We start from the raw sequence: 19,797 nt of genomic DNA on the forward strand, positions 1-19,797 counted from the left end.
GATAATGTATGTTATCTAATTGAAAAATTCCTTTCTGGTAGAAGTATGATTTAGTAGACTGATAATTCTGTTCCCTACATTTGCATATGTTGAACTGAAAGTAGAGAAATTACTTTCTTTTTTCCTCAGTGGGGTAAGAAAAAATGTATTTTAAGTGGAAACTCTAAGGATTGGTAATCATTTAAATTTCTCCATGGAAAATTATAGTCTGTCTTTATCTACAGTAGATGAAGGCTCATGAAACACCTTTGATTGATTTGCAGTTACATTAAAGAGAAAATAGATTTTTACCATCACCTTGACATTCCCGCTGGTGTTAAAGCACTGCTTAGGGGCAGACAAGCTGCTTTGCAGGTGTAATTGCACAGGCTTGTGCTGCTTCTAGATTGCCATCCAACTGGAAGACTCGCAAACATCTGGTCTATGTAGCAGCTATCATGATGGGTATCTGGAGGAAGTCAAAAAATGTACTGGGCTGGGTGTGTAGAATGCTGGCCTAGCATGTGCAGAGCCCTGTATTCAATCCCCAGTACTACAAGAGGGAAAATGAAATAAAATAGTTACATAACCCATTCAGACTACCTTTAGCAAGTAAAGGGAAAGTATTAAAAAGCCAGTGGGGTTTTCTTATGAAACACGGCAGAAACCAAGTTTAAAGTTGGACCTGGAAGGCCACCAGGCAGTTTCTCTTCTTGATTTCCTTTCTTTCTTCCTTATCTCTCTCCCAGCCTCCCGTCCCGTTTTTCTGTATTCCTGGCAATGTCAATATCAGAAACCCAATTTCATAAGCCAGTAAACTGGGATTCATGTTTATTATCAAAGCCCTTAAGTCCTAGATTCTAAATATTTTTCAACTGGCATAGCATAAAGCTTGCAAGGTCCTGTCGCAGGAGATGGAGTGGGAACAGCTAGACAAACTGTAGAAGCTGCCTGTGTATGGAACTGAAGGTAATTCTGACCATTTCTCTTTCCTACTCTTCACTGGCACCTTTTGGCCCTGTGATCTCTTAGCAGCTCCCACTCATCACCTTCACCAAAAAGAGGGTGTAGCATACATTTTGAAAGCCTCCCAAAATGATTGCATCAGCAAGGACTTTTTAAAAAATATTGAGCTGAAGATTCACACTACATTGATGCTATAATAAAAATGAAAAAAAATTTTTTTTAATTATTCTGAAGTTTTTCTTCTAACACACGCAATACCTATATTGCTTAACCTTGATCTATTTCAAGATATTCCTCTGTATAATTTCAACCTAACTTGTAAGATAATCTGGTATATTCAACTCGGGGTGTCCTAAACAGAAAGTCTCTTGTTCTCCAATTTGTTCCTTTTCCTTAATTGCTTATCTTAATGAGGGGGCCTACATCTTCCCAGTTGTACAACTCAAGATCCTGAAAATCCCTTCTGTTTATATTTTTTTATAAAACATTCAATAAATAAAAAGGGGAAACAACTGAATGTACCATGAGCACCTCTTAAGGCCTGAAGGTTTGCCGTCTGGTCATGGGTGCTCCCCCTGTGGCTGGAGCCCCCCATCAGCTCTCATCTTTCTGCATCTTCACACAGGAGCATCTGTCTGCTCTGTGGATTCCTCCCAAGTCCATCCTTGATCTGAGCCATCAGTTTATCTGTTCAAAACAAGTATCTAATCATTTTACTTTCTTTTTTTTTAAATAAAATTATTTTTATTTAATTTTTAATAACTGCAGTTTGCTCTAGGCATGGTCTTTGGTCATGGAACAATATCTCAAACCTTTGAGACAGAGTGGACACCATCTCCCTCATTTCCTATTTACTTCTTCACATGATTCTTGCTTTTTATCACAGAAGCTTTCAAAACCCCATTTTCAAAAAGACATAATGACATCAAAAGAATGTAGTGTTTAAACTGTCAACTGTTAACTGTTAATTTTTCTAAACTATAGCACATACAGAATATTTAAACTGTTTAATGTGTCAGAAAACAGAGAATGCCTGCCTAGCATGTGTGAGGACCTGGGTTCAATCCCTAATGCCACCACGGACACAAACAGAAAAAAGCTGCACATATGTGCTGAAACCAGGACACAATTTTTCAGTGTAAGACATGGAGAAATTTTATGGTAGGAAAAGTGACTTCCTCTAAAATCTACATTGTGATGTGGAATTTTAGTGATGAAAGAAATAATGTGGTTCAGCAAACACATCTGGTTCACCGAATCACCTGGCAAAAGAAAGCTGAAGGAGAATTCACCTCCTCTTCATTAGAAATTTTCCATTTCAACCATAAAATTCTCTTAACCAACCATAGTGTAAGTAACTTGTAGAATAATTGTGCCTTCCCAGCATAGGGAAGATGACTGGCCTGACCAATTTGTTTTTCATAAATTTATTTTACTGGCATCCCTGAAGCTGTATGAAAAAAATAACCTAAGTTTGAAACTTCACTAATGGAATGATTTAAAGTAGCAGACCTAAAGCACATACACAAATGATATCCCATGTGTTATCTCATGATAGTTGGGGATCATGATCAAATGACCTGCCAGAATTCCAGTCTTCTCCAAGCCAAATTCATAACTTTTTAAAACCTTGAACATTAATTTATCTTTTCCAATTAGGCTCAGTCATGCCTTTGTTTCTCTTTTGGATAACAGTAACAGCATGATAAGGGGTAAATTAGAAATTGAGACTGAATTTTAATTGTATTTATTACAACTAACTCTCTAATCTCTGTTTCAATGTTTTTATAAAGTGCAAATACTAACTCAGGAGTGTCTGTGAGGATTCCTGGTACATAAAATAATGTAAAAGGGTCTATATGAAAATGTGAAGTTTGTGACTTAATACTTCTAATTTTCCAATAATCTCTTAATGTCATTATGTGTGAACAAACAAAAGACCTTTAGAATTGTAACCCACAACCTTTTTTAGTCACATAGGCCTTTGCTATGATTCCTCTCCATTCTTCTAAAATTCTTGTATAGTTCAAATTGAGTCATCACTGAGAACTCAATGGATCGGGAGCAGTAACTGTTAGAACTTGTAGGTTCTGAGACATACTTGGCTCATCTTCAGAAGGTTAAAGCAACCCTAGTATTGAATTCTGTCCAACCTCCCTCTTTGTGAGAGATGAACTGGAAAGGAAGAGCAGGGCTGAGCCTGAAAGTGGCTCAGCTGCTTCCTGCTTGTCACTCCTGCCAATAGATTTCTTTGGTTGGGAATGGTCTGAGGATGCTAGACCAATGCCAGATTTTTTTTTCCCCCACTAGTGAGAATAGGCTATTTCTATTTAATTACTTTCTTTTAGCCTTAGATCTAAAATGGAACCTTTTGTGCAGTTAGGGTATTGCACTTTTCTGATTGATATTATTAAATCATTTTAAAGACTGAACTTATTTCATGATAAATTTAAAATCCTTTATGAAATTCATCAAAGTTATATCTGAAAATTATCTTGATAAATTTTATTTGGATATCTAGCTCAAGCTGTATGTTAATTTTTTTCTTTTAGTTTTGAATTAGCTTCATTTAATTCTCACACAAATATAATTTCAGTTGTAAGAAATAGCTCTATATAAAAATCAGTTTGGGACTGGGGTTGTGGCTCAGTGGCAGAGTGCTTGCCTAGGACGTGTGAGGTACTGGGTTCTATCCTTAGCACCACATAAAAATAAGCAAAGGTACGCTATTGATCTACGACTACAAAAATTTTTTTTAAAAAATCAATTTGTTGCATACTTAAAGATTTAACTTTTTAACCAGAGGTTTTTGTTGTTGTTTTAATCATTCAAAGAAAACATTCTAAATGACAGGTATCTTTTAAGGATCTGAGTTGCCCATTTTAACCTATGATCTGTTTCATTGTGATTTTGTACATTACTTGGGAACATATCCAAATTAAGCTTTCCCCTTTCTGCTTTTAGTAGATTGAAAATATTATATATCTTGTGTTCTTTCTTTTTTTTTTTAGTTTTAGCCTTTTATACTTTTTGCATCTTAGAAGTTCTTAAGTCAATACTGACACTGGACACAAAATACTTTTTCTGACTTATTGAATCAGATTTGAAGGCAATATTGAGTAATTAATCAGTTACTCTAATGAATTAGTTTTCCTCTAATCAACAGTTATCCATGGTTTTTTGTCTGTGTGAAAGGAAAAAAAATGTTTCCACTGCACTGTAAGCTATTTTAAAAAGTTAAAGAATTTGCTCTTTGCCTTACCTGTTCATATCAGGCTCCATTTTGACTCCAGTTTGTTAACTCTCATTTCTAAAACTTCCCTTTGTTCCAAGACTCTTTATTCTTTAAATATGCCATGCTTTTTTTTGTTTCCATGTTGCCTGAAATAGCCAACAATGTCTTGGTGCTTTTGTGCCCTCCCTCCCAACTGTCACCTTGACCTTTTCTTTGAAGTCATTATAATAACTTATATTTCTCTTATGGCATTTACTACATTTTGCCTTGTTTTATTGTTTTTACTAGAATGTAATCTCCTTGAGCAGGACATCCCATATTACCAAATATAGAGTTTTGCACATAGTGAGTTCTAAGTATCAGGCAGGTGTATTTATCTGTCATTCATGTTTTTATCTGATCTTAGATTTCTTATCACATTGAGAGATGTAAAGCTTATTCTCCCAGGTCACAGCAGAATAGAGATCCATCTTTATTTACAAGCTCAGATGATTAGGCCAGTACATACACCATTGGGCCTTATTTTGCTTTAGATCCCACTTTCCCCCAACATTTTATTATGAAAAAAATGTAAACATAAAGAAACATTGAAGGAATTATGTGGAGTATGCCCATATACTCATCACCTAGAGCCTATAATTAACCTTTTTTTCTTTTTTGTCACATCTTTACATTTCTAGATATAATAAGAAATATATATTTGGTCTCTACCCCAATTTCCTGGCATACAGCTTCTAAAACCCTTAAAATATCCAGAGTGATAAGCCACTTTTGTATGTTAAGGCTATGGGCTCCTAGATAGCCCTCACGATAGGGGCTGGTTGCCAGGGGAACCAACCACATCTTTGTAAAGTTGAAACTTTCAGCCCTACCCCTACACCTCTAAGGCAGGGGGAAGGAACTGAAGGTGGAACTGATTACCAAGGCCAGTGATTTAATCATAACCACATAATGAAGTCTTCATAAAACCCAAAAGGACAGCTTCTGTGTTGCTGATAGAAATGCTAGGAAGGTGGTATACCCAGAAAGAGCATGGATACCATTCTTTCACACTTTGCCTGTGTTTCTCTTCCATTTGACTGTTCCTTAATGATAGTCCTTAAAGTACTTTATGGGAATTACTGTCACAAATGGTTGAACCTGAGCAGGGTTCATGGGAATCCTTGATTTATGGCTGATTGATTAGAAGTTCTAGAGGTCCCCAGGTAGCAGTTGTCTTCAACAACAAGGACAGTCTAGTGGGACTCAGTCCTTAACCTGTGGGATATGACTTTACTGCCAGAGAATTGATGTTGTAGGAATGTTAGAAGTAAAGTATTGAGTGTTGTGAGTGAGGGTATAGAAGGAGAAGAAAAACAGTTGGTTTTTCATTGAATAGTCTTCTCTTGGTATTATAGGGGTGTTGGTTCAAGGACTCCCTTGGATACCAAAATCTCAGGATGCTCAAGTTTTTTGGTATAAAATGGAGTAGTATTTGTATATGACACAAATATAGCCTTCCATATACTTTAAATCATCTTTAGATTGTTTATAATACTTAATGTGGTGCAAATGCTATGTAAATAGTTGTTTCATTGTACTATTTAGAGAATAATGATAAAGTCTGTACATGTTCAATCCAGGCACATTTTTGCAAGTACCCATTCAGATAGTTTTGGTCTGAAGTTGGTTATGTGGTTGTGGAACCTGTGCATGTGGACGGATGATTGTCTATATATTCTCTCTGTTCACCCATTAATTCATCTTAATTTTTAATGAACGTCAAAGTATTTTGCAGATCTCAGTATAATTCGCCCCTAAACACATGCATGTTATTACCTAGAGTTTAAAATTTGTGGCTTTTTTCTCAAGTAAAATATTTCAAATATAGATAAAGCTCCCCACTGCAAGATCTCTTCTAACCCTTCACTTAAACAAAAAGCTTTAATTATTTTTGTTGTTTGTTTTGCAGTGCTGGGAATGGAACTCAGGGTTTTTCATGTTAGGCAAGTGTTCTACCACAAAGCTGCACCCCGAACCCTTAGAGCTATCATTATTGTGTGTTTTTGCATTTCTAGTATATATCATGCATCCCTAAATTAAATGAACTATGATTTTAAAATGGGCACAAATGGATCATTCCTTCCTTCCTTTCCTTTCCTTCCTTTCTTCCCCTACTTCCCTCCCTCCTTACCTCTCTCTCCACTCTCCCCAAGGTGCTATATATACCACTGAGCAACTAACCCAGCACTTTTTATTTTATTTCATTTTACTTTTTTTTTAAATATTTTTTTAGTTGTCAATGGATCTTTTATTTTATTTATTTATACATGGTGCTGAGAATCGAACTCAGGGCCTCGAACATGATAGGCGAGTGCTCTACCACTGAGCCACAACCCCAGCCCCTATTTCATTTTACTTTTTGAGACAGTGTCTTGCTAAGTTGCTGAGGCAGGTCTCAAACTTGAGATCCTCTTGCCTCAGCCTTCTGGGTAGCTGGGATTACAGGCATGCACCACCTGTTTAGGTCTTATGTTAAAAAAAACTTTGTGGGATCTGGTTTTGATGTAAGTAAAATAGTAGACTGTGGAATTATTTATTTTTGTCTATTTAGTATAGTATGATTTGAAATAATAAGATGGAAAAGAAAAAATTATATGTAAGTATTAATCTTTGGTTAAATCCTTTAAATTTATAAATCTATATGAGAATTTTGTAGACATTATTTGCTAAGGCTTTTAGCATTTACTCACTTCAACATTAATTTTGCAGTTACTTTTATGTGATTATAATAATTTAACCCACATAATGAATATAACTGATTGAGATCTGATCCATGTATTCACAATGCATTTCTTAACAACTACTAATTTTATTTTAGGAGCTATGCCTTTAAGCCACTGAGGCTACAGCTTTGAGGAGGAGGGTTCAAAGATATCTTTTTCTCTTATTTCAGCAACAGGAGAAACATTGATTACAGTAGTTTTGATACCTTCTGCATTTTTGTAGATCCAAATTATAGGGTTTTAATTTATCTCTGATATTTAACATCAGAGTGCTGTCACTTTTGTCCTAATCTCATCAATGTATTTACACATTTGAATGTTTCCTCATACATATGCCCCAATTAGAGTTTTTTTAACTTATGTTTTTATATGCCTTTCCTCAAAAGGTTGTAGAGCATCTTGTAGATAATTATATTTCACAATGCTCCTTTAAAAGTGGTAAACATTTATGTCCCATTTTAATGGTAAAATATTTACAAATATGTATTATTGAATTTACCAGGACAATATTTATCACTACATCTTTACTTTCAAGTTTTAGTCCTTTAGAAAACACTGCTAAATAGAATTTTCTACAATTTGCTAAAAATTTTGTATATTTGCATTGTCAAATATGGAAGCCACTAGCATTTGAAATGGGATGAGGGTGATCAAGGAACTGAACTTTTAACTTAATTCTATTTTATTAAAATTTAAACTGTCACATATGACAAGTAACTCCTGTATTGAATGGCACAACTCTGTAATCCCCACCATCCCACTAAACTGCTCTTGTGGTTAGCCATTTACCTCCTGATTTCCAGATTCAGCCAATATGTTTTGGTTGTCAGCTTCTTTGATTTTTTTCTCCCTTTTTAAATTATTATTTTGTTAACATTTGCAATACACATACTTATTTACAAAATATACAAAGACTAGAAAACAATCAGCAAATAATGCAATTAAAAATTAACAAAACACATAAGCAGGTATTTCACTGAAGAGGATAATCAAATGGCAAATAAGCATATGAAAAAATACCCAGCACTATTTGTTAGAAAATTTCACATTAAAACCATATGGGATACCTAAGAGAATGCCTGTGGTCACACACACACAGACACACACACATACACACACACATATGGATATGTATGTATATATTATAATTTGCAAAGTAAACTGTTAGCAATAAAACAAATCTGTTGCTGTGCACCACATGATAAATGACAGAATGAACAATTGCAACAAAAGCATTGCAACAATCTTCTTTCTGAACCTGACAGGAGGACTTTTCAACCCATTTTCCAAAATATTACATCATCAAACCTATCATTTACCCAATTTTCCACTGACCTTCATGTCAGATGTTCTTTTTTTCCCCAACAGTATCAATAATTAATTTAAATTTAAGTGATCTAGATATTGCAATTAAAATGTATAAACATTCAACATGTGTAAAAAGCAAACAATAACTATGTGCTCCATACATATATCACACTTTAAATATCAATACACCAATAGGTTAAAAGCAAAATAAGGGGAAAATATGCAGGGGAAATCTGAAGTAGAGCTATTAATTAAAATAAATTTCAAGAAATAGTATTTTCAGAGATAAAGGAGAACATTTTATCGCCATAATAGGATAACTTCTTCAAGAAAGTATAATGATCCTAAATGTATATGTATTTAATAACAAAGTTTCAAAATACATGAAGTTAAAATTAAGCTAGAAAGACAAATCCACAATCATATATGGAGATTTTAAACCCCCTCACTTTGCTGGAAGGAGTGATAATATAGAAAGCTTAACAACAACATCAACCACCTTGACCTAATTGCTATTTATAGAGAACTGTACACAAAATGACAAGTAGAAAATTAATAGGGATAGAATATATTCTGTCATAAAATAAGCTTTGAAAAATTTTAAAAAATTGAAATCATGCACTCTTTCCTGCATGATTTCTTATGTTAGAAATCACCTTAAGATATATAGAGACCCACCCACCCCCATGTCTCAAATACTTCAAAATTAAATAGCACACTTATAAATATCTCAAAGATCAAAGAAAAAAAGCACAAGAAAAGTAAATAAAAAGTGCTTTGAACTAAGTGATAATAGAAACTTAAAATATCAGAATCTCTGGGACAATATAGTAGTACTCAGATGAACACTTACAAAAAGTATTATAAGTATTTGTATCAGAAAGAAGCTAGATTAACAATCACATTTTCAAATTAGGTAGTAGGAAGGAGAAAATAAGAATAGGAGCAGATATATTTGAAATAGAAAAGAAATATTACAGCTAAAAGTTGATTAAAAAATCTAACATGTCTAATCAAGAAAAAAGTAAGAAAAAATATCAATGGAAAGGGAGATATCAAAACAACCCTACCAATGCTAAAAATGTATTTAGGTAATATTATCATTGTATAATAATAATTATATAACTTACATAACTTGGTCTGTTTTAGAGAATAGAAACCCCTGCTTGTTTACTTCATCCCTGTGAGTGATATGTGTTTTCTTCATCCTTTCACCTTCAGTCTGTGGATGTTCTTGCCTATGAGGTGAGTCTCTTGGAGATAGCATGTTGTTGGGTCTTGTTTTTTGATCCAATCTGCCAGTCTGTATCTTTTGATTGATGAGTTTAGGCCATTAATGTTCAAGGTTATTATTGAGAGACGATTTGTATTCCTGGTCATTTTGGTTTATTTCTAGTTTTTAGTTTGAATCATTTTCTCTTTTGAGACTCTTCCTTTAGTGTAGTTCCTCTCTTTGCTGGTTTTCACTTTTTTTTTTTTTTTTTTTTTTTCATTTCATCTTCATGGAATGTTTTGTTGAGAATATTCTGAAATGCAGGGTTTTGGGTTGCAAATTCTCTTAATCTTTATCATGGAAAGTTTTTATTTCGTCCTCAAATCTGAAGCTTAATTTTGCTGGATATTGGATTCTTGGTTGGCATCCATTTTCTTTCAGAGTTTGGTATAAGTTATTCCTAGCTTTGAGGATCTGAGTTGAGAAATCAGCTGAGATCTGAATTGGTTTCCCTCTGTAAGCAATTTGATAGTTTTCTCTCGCAGCCTTTAAAAATTTATCTTTATTCTGTATGCCAGATATTTTCATTATAATATGCCTTGATGTAGGTCTGTTGTAATTTTGCACATTTGGGGTCCTGTCAGCCTCTTGTATTTGACGTTTCCATTTCATTCTTTAGATTTGGGAAATTTTCTGATATTATTTCATTGAAAAGATTGTTCATTCCTTTGGTTTGTATCACTGCACCTTCATCTATCCTGATAAATTTGGTCTTTCATGTTATCCCATAATTCTTGGAAGTTCTGTTCATGATTTCTTAACATCTTTCCATGGTCAACTCTATTTTCAAAGATTACATATTTTGTCTTCATTGACTAAGGTTCTGTCTTCCAAGTGGTCTAGTCTATTGGTGATGCTTTCTATTGAATTTTAAATTTAGTTTATTTTTTTCATTTCAAAGATTCGTTTTCCCCCCCAGAATCTCTCTTTATTGAAGTGATCTTTTGCTACCTGTATTTCTTCTCTTTTATCATCCTTTACTTTGCAGATCAATTTAACTATGTACATTCTAAACTCCTTCTCTGACATTTCTTCCACTGTGTTATCAATGGATTCTGTTATTGGAGTACCTTGGGTTGCTTGGGGTGATTTTTTTTCCCTTGCTTTTTCATGTTGTTTGTATATCTACCCATCTAACAGTATGGATCTGAGGCAGTAGAGTTTCTACCCTGTGGACTTACAGTGTCCCTGAAGGTTTCTAGTACCTCACTGTTCAGGGGGGAGACAGTAACAATAACCAGTGCAAACAATTTACAGCATTAAACCAAATAGTTCCTGCTATGACTTGTATAATGTTAATTATCACAATAAATAGAAATGATATCAGTTATGCCTATAATAAAAACAGTAAGTTAGCAAAATGGTGTATATTTTCAAATGGTGGAAAGAGAACAGAAGTGATGATTATGAGGAAGGAGGAGGGAAGACAAGTAAAAGATTAAAGAAGAGTGAAAGAACAATAGAGATTGACTGTTAGCAGAAGAAAAGAGAGAATCAAGGGAAACCGGAGAGAAATATACATAAAGCAAAAATTAAAATAAAAAATTTAGAAGAGCACAAAAAATAGCTAAGATATACTAATTGAACATCGTAGTTCACAAAAAACTGATCCATGTAAAATAATTGGCTTCAAAAATGCTAGAGATAAGAAGAAAACAAAAATTAGGAAACTGTATAAATATCCATATATCATTAAGGTCACAATTAAACACTGAAAAAGAATAAAAAGAAATCTTGATGAAAAGTTAAAGAATTCTTTCTGTTGGGATTTAAAAGATTCTTAGTTTCTCTTCTCAGCCATTTTAGGTGGGGTCTTCTGGAGTGTGATGTTCCAGCCTTTGGATTGCTAGAGAGAGGTAATCTCATAGGTGGAATTCCTGGAGGCAGGGTTTCAGCTTAGGTGGGCTTCAGGATCTTCACTGGATGCCAGTTGGTCTGGAGATTTAAAATTGGTGCACCTCCAGCACCCAGTACTTGCTGGTCCATGCTGGAGGACTTTTACCAGGGTCCCCTGGGTTCCACTCATGGTGGGGGAGCCAATTCTTAGTTCCCTACATCTGCAGACCCCACATTTCCTGTCCTTGGGTTCAGTCTCCAAACAATTTCTCCCACCCCAGCCCTTCCAAGTTGCCGGCCAGATGCATCTCCCCCAGCCAGTCTTTCAAACAGTTAGATTGGAGCGGGAGGGGTAGAGCCATGTGGGTTTCCGTGATCAGTTGTCCCTTGTGAACCTCTCTCCACCTTTGATTTTCTTCTGGTCATTAAGCACATGTTTTGCTGGACCTGTATTTTGGGCCAAACTTGGTTTGGGCAAACTTAGCTGTCAGCCCCCACACCACACCTGCAAAGTGGTTCCTTCTTTGTCCTCTGCAGGCTGCCTGGAGAGATGGTGACTTCTTTCCCCAAACTCACATATGGTGCAGTGAGCCTTCAGGTTTGTTGGGCAGAGTCCTTGGTCTCCAAACACTCAGTACCCAGACACACCTTGGGCCTCCCAAAAATGCATGTTTCTTTAATTCCCATATCCCTCTGCTATACTCATGGAGGGACCCCTGTGACTGGAGCTTTCGACCTGGCTGTGCTTCTGGGGATTTCTTCCTTATTTTATTATATCCAACCTCCTGTGTCCCAGATCTACTTTAAATGCCCAGTTTTAGGTTCCAGTAAAGTCCCCCCTTCCTTTTTTTTGTTCACCCACCTTGTGGAGAAGCTGCTTGTTTGCTTTCTTAGTTTCACACCATGGGGCAGCCAGGAATGTGACCTCTTCTATACTGCCATCTTGGATCTTCTCTTCTTTGATATTTAAATTTAATTTTAATTTCAATTTTATTAGCTAGAACTTGTACAATTTTGTTTGGATAGAAGTGGTAAAGGGGAGCACCTTGTCCTAGAAAAATGTACTTTTTCACTGTGCTGTTAGCTGTAAGTTTCTTTGTAGATATTATTCATCAAGTTAATGAAATTACCCTCTATTTATAGTTTGCAGAATTTTTATCATGAAATTGTAGGATTTTGTCAAATGGTTTTTCTTCATCTGTTGATATGATCATGTGTTTTCCTTTAATCTATTGATATATCATTAATTAAATTAATTTAGCTTCAAATGTTGAACTAGCCTTGAATGCCTAGAGTAAATTTCACTTGGTTGTGGTATAGAATTCTTTTTGTTCATTGTTGGATTGGATTTACTAAGATTTTGTTGAGAATTTTTACGTCTCTGTTCATGAGAGAGGAGGGTTTGTATTTTCCTTTCTTTTAATGTCTTCATTTGGCTTTGGTATTAGGGTAATGCTGGCCTTGTGAATCAGGAAATCCCTCAGCTTCTATTCTGTATAATAGATTACAGAGAATTTGTTATTTCTTCCATAAACATTTGGTAGAATTTGTCAGTGCAACTCTTTGGGTCTGGCACTTTTTGTTATTTTACTAATTGTTAACTCAGTTTCTTTAATAGATTGTAGACCTATTCAGATTTTCTGTTCCTCCTTTTATGAGTTTTAGCAGATTTTTTTTTTTTAAGGAAATGATCCATTTCATCTATCAAATTAGTAGGCATAGAGTTTAGAATATTTCTTCATTATCCTTTTAATGCTCATGAGCTCAGTAATAATTTGTGTCTTCTCTTCCTCTTTGCTTAGTTAACCTGATTACAGGTTTACCAGTTTTACCAATTTTTTTGATCTTTTCAAAGAACCAGCTTTTGGTTACATTGATGCTTCTCTAATAATTTCCTGCTTTCAATTTCTTGTTTCTGCTATAATTTTATTTTTTTCCTTCTGCTTAATTTGGATTTTATTCTTATTTTTCTAGTTTCTTAGATTATTCATTTTATATCTTCTAATATATACATTTAATTCTATTAAGTTTTCTTTACTGCTTACTGTACTCTACAAATTTTGATGTTTTATTTTCATTTTCTTTTAATTCAAAATATTTTTTAAATGCCCCTGAGATATCTTTAACCCAGTTATTTAGAGATGTGTTGTTTAATCACCACTTAATTTGGGGTTTTCCATCTGGCTTTCTGTTGTTGATTTCTAATTTAATTCCACTCTTGTCTAATAGCACACTGTGTACGTGGATGTGTTTTATGGCCTATAATGTGGTCTAACTTGGTGAATGTTCCATGCAAACCTGAGATGTGTAGGCCAAAATAGGTTTTACCAAATCAGGTTGTCTTCAGGTCTGTACTTCCTCCGGGGTCTCTAGGGCGAAGCTGTTTCCTTGAATTTTCCACTTTCTGGAGGCCACCTACTTCCTTAGCTTCTATCTTCTTCCTGTCTTTAAAACACATCACTTAGCCTCTATTCACATTACCCCTCTTTTTTGAACTCTTGCATATCTTCTCCTCCTGTGCCCCCACCTTCCCTACTAGAGATTGAACCCAGGGGCTTTCAACCAGTGAGCTACTTTTTTTTTTGAGACAGTGTCTCACAAAGTTGAGGAGGCTGGCCTTGAACTTACTTGCAGTCCTCCTGCCTCAGCCTCCCAAGTTCTTGGGATTATAGGCCTGCACCAGTGTGCCCAGCTTGAAACCATTTTTGTATTCTTTCTGCCTCATCTAACCACTTTATACATCAAAATGTCTTCATTTGTGCTGTATTTGTGCTGTAATTGTCTATTTACCTCTCTCACTAGAATGTGATCTTCCTAAAACAGGATATGTATATAGTATTTGAATAAAATGAGTTCAGATCAAGGAAATTATATGAAATGATGAGACATCAACAATACCAACAATACAAGAAATATTATTCTCATTTGATAATTTGGCCTCTGAGGCTAATGGGTGCTGCATTTGCACAACTCTAACCTCCACCATTCCTTCAAACTACTCTTCCAGAATTGTAACGTATATTAAAGATGACTTATCTGAACATTCTCCTTGCAACTCATCTTGCCCTAATTTTGATTTATTTTATGGGAACAGAGGTAAGGAATAGAAATGACATATTTCAGAAGTTTTACGTCATTACAGGCAATTTTAAGTAGAGCAACTTTGCCATTGAGTTTGTTTCAACAGATATTCTTCCAGTCATCTGAACACATAATTAATAGTTTTTCTTATTAGCATATTCCTTTATTCCTGAAAGTACTTTACAAGAATTTAACTTAAAACTACTGTAACAAAGAAGTGTATGAAACCAGGTTTGAATAGTGTTTTCATTATGCTGACAAATTTAACTAAGTTTCTGTGCAGTGTATATAAACTCCTCCCATAGTTGAACCTGTTTCCCATTTTGTTGAGGTCCAAGCACAACAAAAGCAGAAAAAAAAAAAAAAATCTTCCTGTGTGGCCTGTAGATATCAAACCTGAAGATTATTAATGCATTTCCAGCTAGGGACCATAGGCAAACAAACTCTTCTACAGATAACTACACCCTTCCTGTTTTGGGATTGAGTTTATTGTGGAACAGATTTCGGAAATAGGTTTCTGACAGTTTCAAGTTGTATTTATAAAATGTTAGAGGGCGAGGTCTTCCTCTAACAAAAACTAATTATTTCCTGTCTAATGCCCAACAAGGACATTTTAAGCAGTCTTTTCAGAAAAATTTCCCTCTAGTAGAGAATGATATTATTTACAACAGTTCTGGTTATTCTTATTAACCAATGTACAACTTTTTTTCTATTTCCAGTGAATAACTTAAAAAAAACTACAGTAAACACACACACACAACAAAAACCTTAAATACTTGCAGTATTTTGTCACTAGAGTGATAGTAGTTAACAGTTTAAATAAATGTCTATAATTTTTTTTGTTTTTTTCATATGCAAATATGTAGCACATTTACATTCTGTAAATATACTAAATGAAGAATTTCAGTTTAAAACAAACATTGAAGAGTTTGCAGGTTAATTCACAGTGTAACATTATCTTCATCTAGTACATCTGTTATAAAAAAAATAAAAAGTCTGTAAAATTTAGGCCACCCACAAAGTGGTCTGGTGAGGCCTGTGGTTAGTATTAGAATGCTGTTATTATGTGGGCTGACTGGTTTGGTAAGGAATTTACCTCCACTAAAGACTGAAGCATCGTGATTCTGACTTTCCTCCACAGGTACTGTATTGGCTTGACATAGGTACATTAGTGTTTGTTAAACCGGTCATAATGTACTCTATTGCCTTGACATCGTGTGTGATATTATCTGAATGGTATACTGTTTTCTAAATTGGCTTATCATAATGTTAGTATCAGTTCTGGATCATGTAACCTCATGATAAACTGAAGTAAATGGTAGATTTATATTGCTGAATTAAATTTAATAGTTATGAATAAATTTCATTATTATTTAGAAAAATGTGTGTGTATATTGCTGAGGAGGGAGCTAAAGTTTTTATATATTTTAATTTTTGGATCATTTGAAGAACTTGTCCTTTAAATTTCTGTGGGACTTACAAATTGTTTTTAAGAGCATGGAAATAATTTTAGTAAAATTTAGCAACCTAAAACTGACAGGCAAAAATTAAACAGTCTTGCTGGGCATGATGACACATGTAATCTCAGCTACTAGGAAGACTGAGGCAAGAGGAACGCAAGTTTGAGGCCAATTTGGACAATTTAGCAAGATCCTGTCTCAAAATAAAAAGGGCTGGGGATATAGTTCAGTTGTAGAGTGCCCCAAGAAAAAGTTCAAAAGTTTTTAAGCAGTCAAATATTGAAGACATTTAAAAACAGTAATAGCCACCACAACTAGCAGTGACCATTTCAGGAATAAAAACTGTCATAACCTAGCATGATTCTAAAGTTTTTCAGAATGAAGAAAGTAATTTTTTTGGAGAACAATGTTATGTTGTTACATTAGAAAAATAAAAAATAATGTGTAACAGCATATTTACTTATTTAATGTTGTACTAGTATTGAACCCAGGGCTTTGTACATGCTAGGCAAGTGCTTTACATTGAACTATCTTGTGAGCCCTTTTTAAAAATTTTATTTTGAGATAGGTTCTCACTAAGTTCCCCAGACTGGCCTTGAATTTGGGATCCTCCTGCCTCAGCCTTGTAACAGGTCTTTTAAATAAAATAATGTATAGTTCACATAATTTTTATGGAGACTTAAGTATTTTTCCTTAAAGACATGGACTATTTATTGTGTATAAAACATAGCATGCAAATCTAAAATGCATTTTTTGACTATAAATAAGGAAGTGTCATTTAGAGTAGAAGAAATAATAATTTTGGGACAGAAAATATCTAATTGCCACTGATAAAATATATATATATAAATTTTGAAGTAAGATATACACATTGAAACAAATATATGTATACATACGTGTGTAGGATATATACATGTTTATATGTGTATACATGTGTATAAATATGTTCATGCATGAGTGTATATAACATACAGTTTTGATTTTAGGCCTGCCTTGGTGATCTTATGGTGAACTATGTCTAACTTGGAAAAGTTTTTTCAAATAGATACTTCAGCATTCTTATTGTTTGTTATATGCCAAACAATTTTGAATTTGTCATCTGGTCATGATTCAAAGAATCTGAAGTTAGGGGCTCAGAAACATTTTTCTTCCAAACAAATAAATGAACAAGCCATTGATAATGCCTTGCCTAACCTTTGTTCTTATCTCTTCTCCTCTCTAGCCTGATGTCCTTTAAGTGGACTGCCCTGTATAGTACTGACAAATGCCACACCCAGCTTGTACAGTCAGTGATGAGTTGTATCTGTTTTTGTACTATTTAAGTTGTGAGCGAGTATCCAAGCCAGAGGTTTTTAGTGACTGCACAACCTTTGGAGAAATTCTGTCGTGTTGTTGCCTCTCCTTTCCAGACTTCAGCATTGTAATTCTGCCAGCTCCATTAGCTAAATGTTTGTCTAATTATTTTCACTCACAGCTAACCAGAATGTGTTTCACCATTCTAGGTTTACCGACAGGACTGTGAAACGTTTGGGATGGTGGTGAAAATGCTGATTGAAAAAGATCCTTCATTAGAAAAGTCTATACAGTTTGCACTGAGGCAGAATTTGCATGAAATAGGCGAGCGGTGTGTTGAAGAACTGAAGCATTTCATTGCAGAGTATGATACGTCTACTCAAGATTTTGGAGAGCCTTTTTAGAAGATTTAGTGCTCAGGCAAAAAAAAGTTTCTAGATTTTTTTTTTTCCAATTGTTCAAATCCTTAATATATGGAATTTTTGTAATGAAGAGAAATACTTTATGATAGTTGACCACATTTCCAGTATCAAATAAACATCTAAAATAATATGCTTAAAATATTTTAATTAGAATTTTTTTAAATATGTAGAGCCTCCTAGTCCATATTCAACCTTGCCCTTCCACCCAAATGATGGTCAATTAATTTTTTAAGCTTTGAAAAAGCAGTCCTGGGGAGCAGCAGCTTTCTGTACTTATTCATGATCGGTAGTCTTCCACACTATGTGATCATTTGGTCACATGAGTGTAATTTACACATTAGAGATCATTTCACTTAAACAGTAGTCTTTTTGCATTTCATAGTGAAGATACCATGTGGAAATATTAGAATTCTGAGTTGTGATTTTATTGACTTGTGCTTGTTTTTCTTAGGCTTTGTAACTTTGAATATGTTAATGTGTCCTGTCCTGAGTATATTAGTATCTTAGAGAATATTTGGTTTGAGAATAATTCTCCATGATATAGCAGAGCACTTAAAATATCCAAGAGACACCTTATAATAAAATCTTTTTTTTCAAGTAAATGAACTCAACATATCTCTTCTGAAATACTCCTGAAACTCTTGACTAGTCTCACTGCCATGTAGTCTCCAACAATATCATATACAAGACTAATAGATGGGGCAATTTTTGATGAGTGATAAAGGGATGTTTTAAAGTTGAGATTTTTCAGAAGCCCTTCTGATCAATAGAGGAAAAATTTAAAATATACAGGCATACTGGATGTTTTTTCCCCCCTTTTAAAAGGATTTTTTTTTTCCAAAAAATGTGATTGATAATATGCTCATGATTAAGCCATTTTCAGAATTATTCTTTTGTTACTCTCTGTAATCTGATGAGTTCTTTTTCTGCTAACTTTTAAAGGTTCCTAGCCCTTCAAAAGTATTCTTCAAAGAAACAGCCAAACAGGCAGTAAGTCCCCTTACACAACCACCCCTTACCAAGCCAGGCTATGTCAACAGTCCTTCATCAGTGAGCCATCCAAGTCACGAGTTAGCTAAAGACCTAACAGGGACCATTAGGATATTCCACTCATTTCCTGGTCAATTCCAGCAGCCTGGTGCCATTGAGCCAAAATACATAATTTTGTGACATTAGTAAGGAAACCTTAAAAATCATGTTTGTTATTACTAACCAGTTTCATTATCCTCCCATCCTCTTTCCATTTCCACTCTATTCTCTCTTTAATTCTGGCATTATTTTTAGTGGATATACTATCTAAAGAGCTCCCCCAGAGTATATCAAGATTATATTAAAAGTGGAAATAGCAGTATAAAATAATTTTAATGGATTCTATCATGAGTGCCCCCAAATATGTATTATGCCATTCCACAAATTTAAAAACTAATTGAGGGCAACATTTATTTTTTTAAGTTTCCTAAGGGAGACTACCTTGAATTTTTATTTTTACCATTGAGATGTTGTACTTAATTAACTTTTATAAAACATAAGCCAAATGAAATTCCACTTATTGTCTCTGATATTCTTCCTTAATGTGAATAGTGATTTGTTACTTACTATAGAAAGATGAAGAAAGTACTGATGTCATATCCTCCTGTCCCTCGTGTTTTTCTTTTCCTTAAATATTCTAGTCCCAGGATTCAGTTTCTTTAAGATGTCACAAGTTTGAAAATAAAACCTGAGAAAATACCAGAGGTAAAAGAGTTTTTCACTTTATTGAAATTCATTAAAAGGAAAGGTCTTACAGATACATTTAAATGTAGTTCAACAGGTAATTTCTTCCTCTTCCCTTCCCTCAAATTACATTCACCATTTAAAGCTTTTTATAGCTTGCCATCAGCATTATTCTGCTAGGCTTGTCAGTGTTAAATTTGTTGTGGATTTTTCTTTTCTTTTTTCAAATGTCTTTTAAAGTCCAATTATAGGATAAACTCAAATGTGTACCAGAGTATGTATTTTGTAAAATGTTCTTGATTAAAGAGATGTTTGTAAATTATCCATTGTTTTTGAGTATACATAACTGATGTGATAAAATTTTCATTGTCTTACCCTAAAGCCTTGATGATCAACATGGGGAAAGCAGATATTGTAAAGCTTTTTGTGAATTTTAAAAATACAAAATAAAGCAACCAAGTTTAAA

At 34.2% G+C, this 19,797-nt stretch overlaps 1 protein-coding gene across 10 annotated transcripts in view; it reads left to right on the forward strand.

The window, feature by feature from the left end:
- Positions 1-19,797, forward strand: part of PPHLN1 (periphilin 1) — a 115,537-nt gene extending 95,740 nt beyond the window's left edge. For all 10 annotated transcript variants that reach the window (XM_079139437.1, XM_079139442.1, XM_079139434.1 and 7 more), the window contains one exon: positions 17,406-19,797. In XM_079139437.1, the coding sequence (XP_078995563.1) occupies positions 17,406-17,600 (195 nt within the window). In that variant the 3' untranslated portion in view covers positions 17,601-19,797. The remainder of the gene's footprint in view (positions 1-17,405) is intronic.

This window comes from Sciurus vulgaris (genome assembly GCF_902686455.1).
Source record: "Sciurus vulgaris genome assembly, chromosome: 5".
NCBI lineage: Eukaryota > Metazoa > Chordata > Mammalia > Rodentia > Sciuridae > Sciurus > Sciurus vulgaris.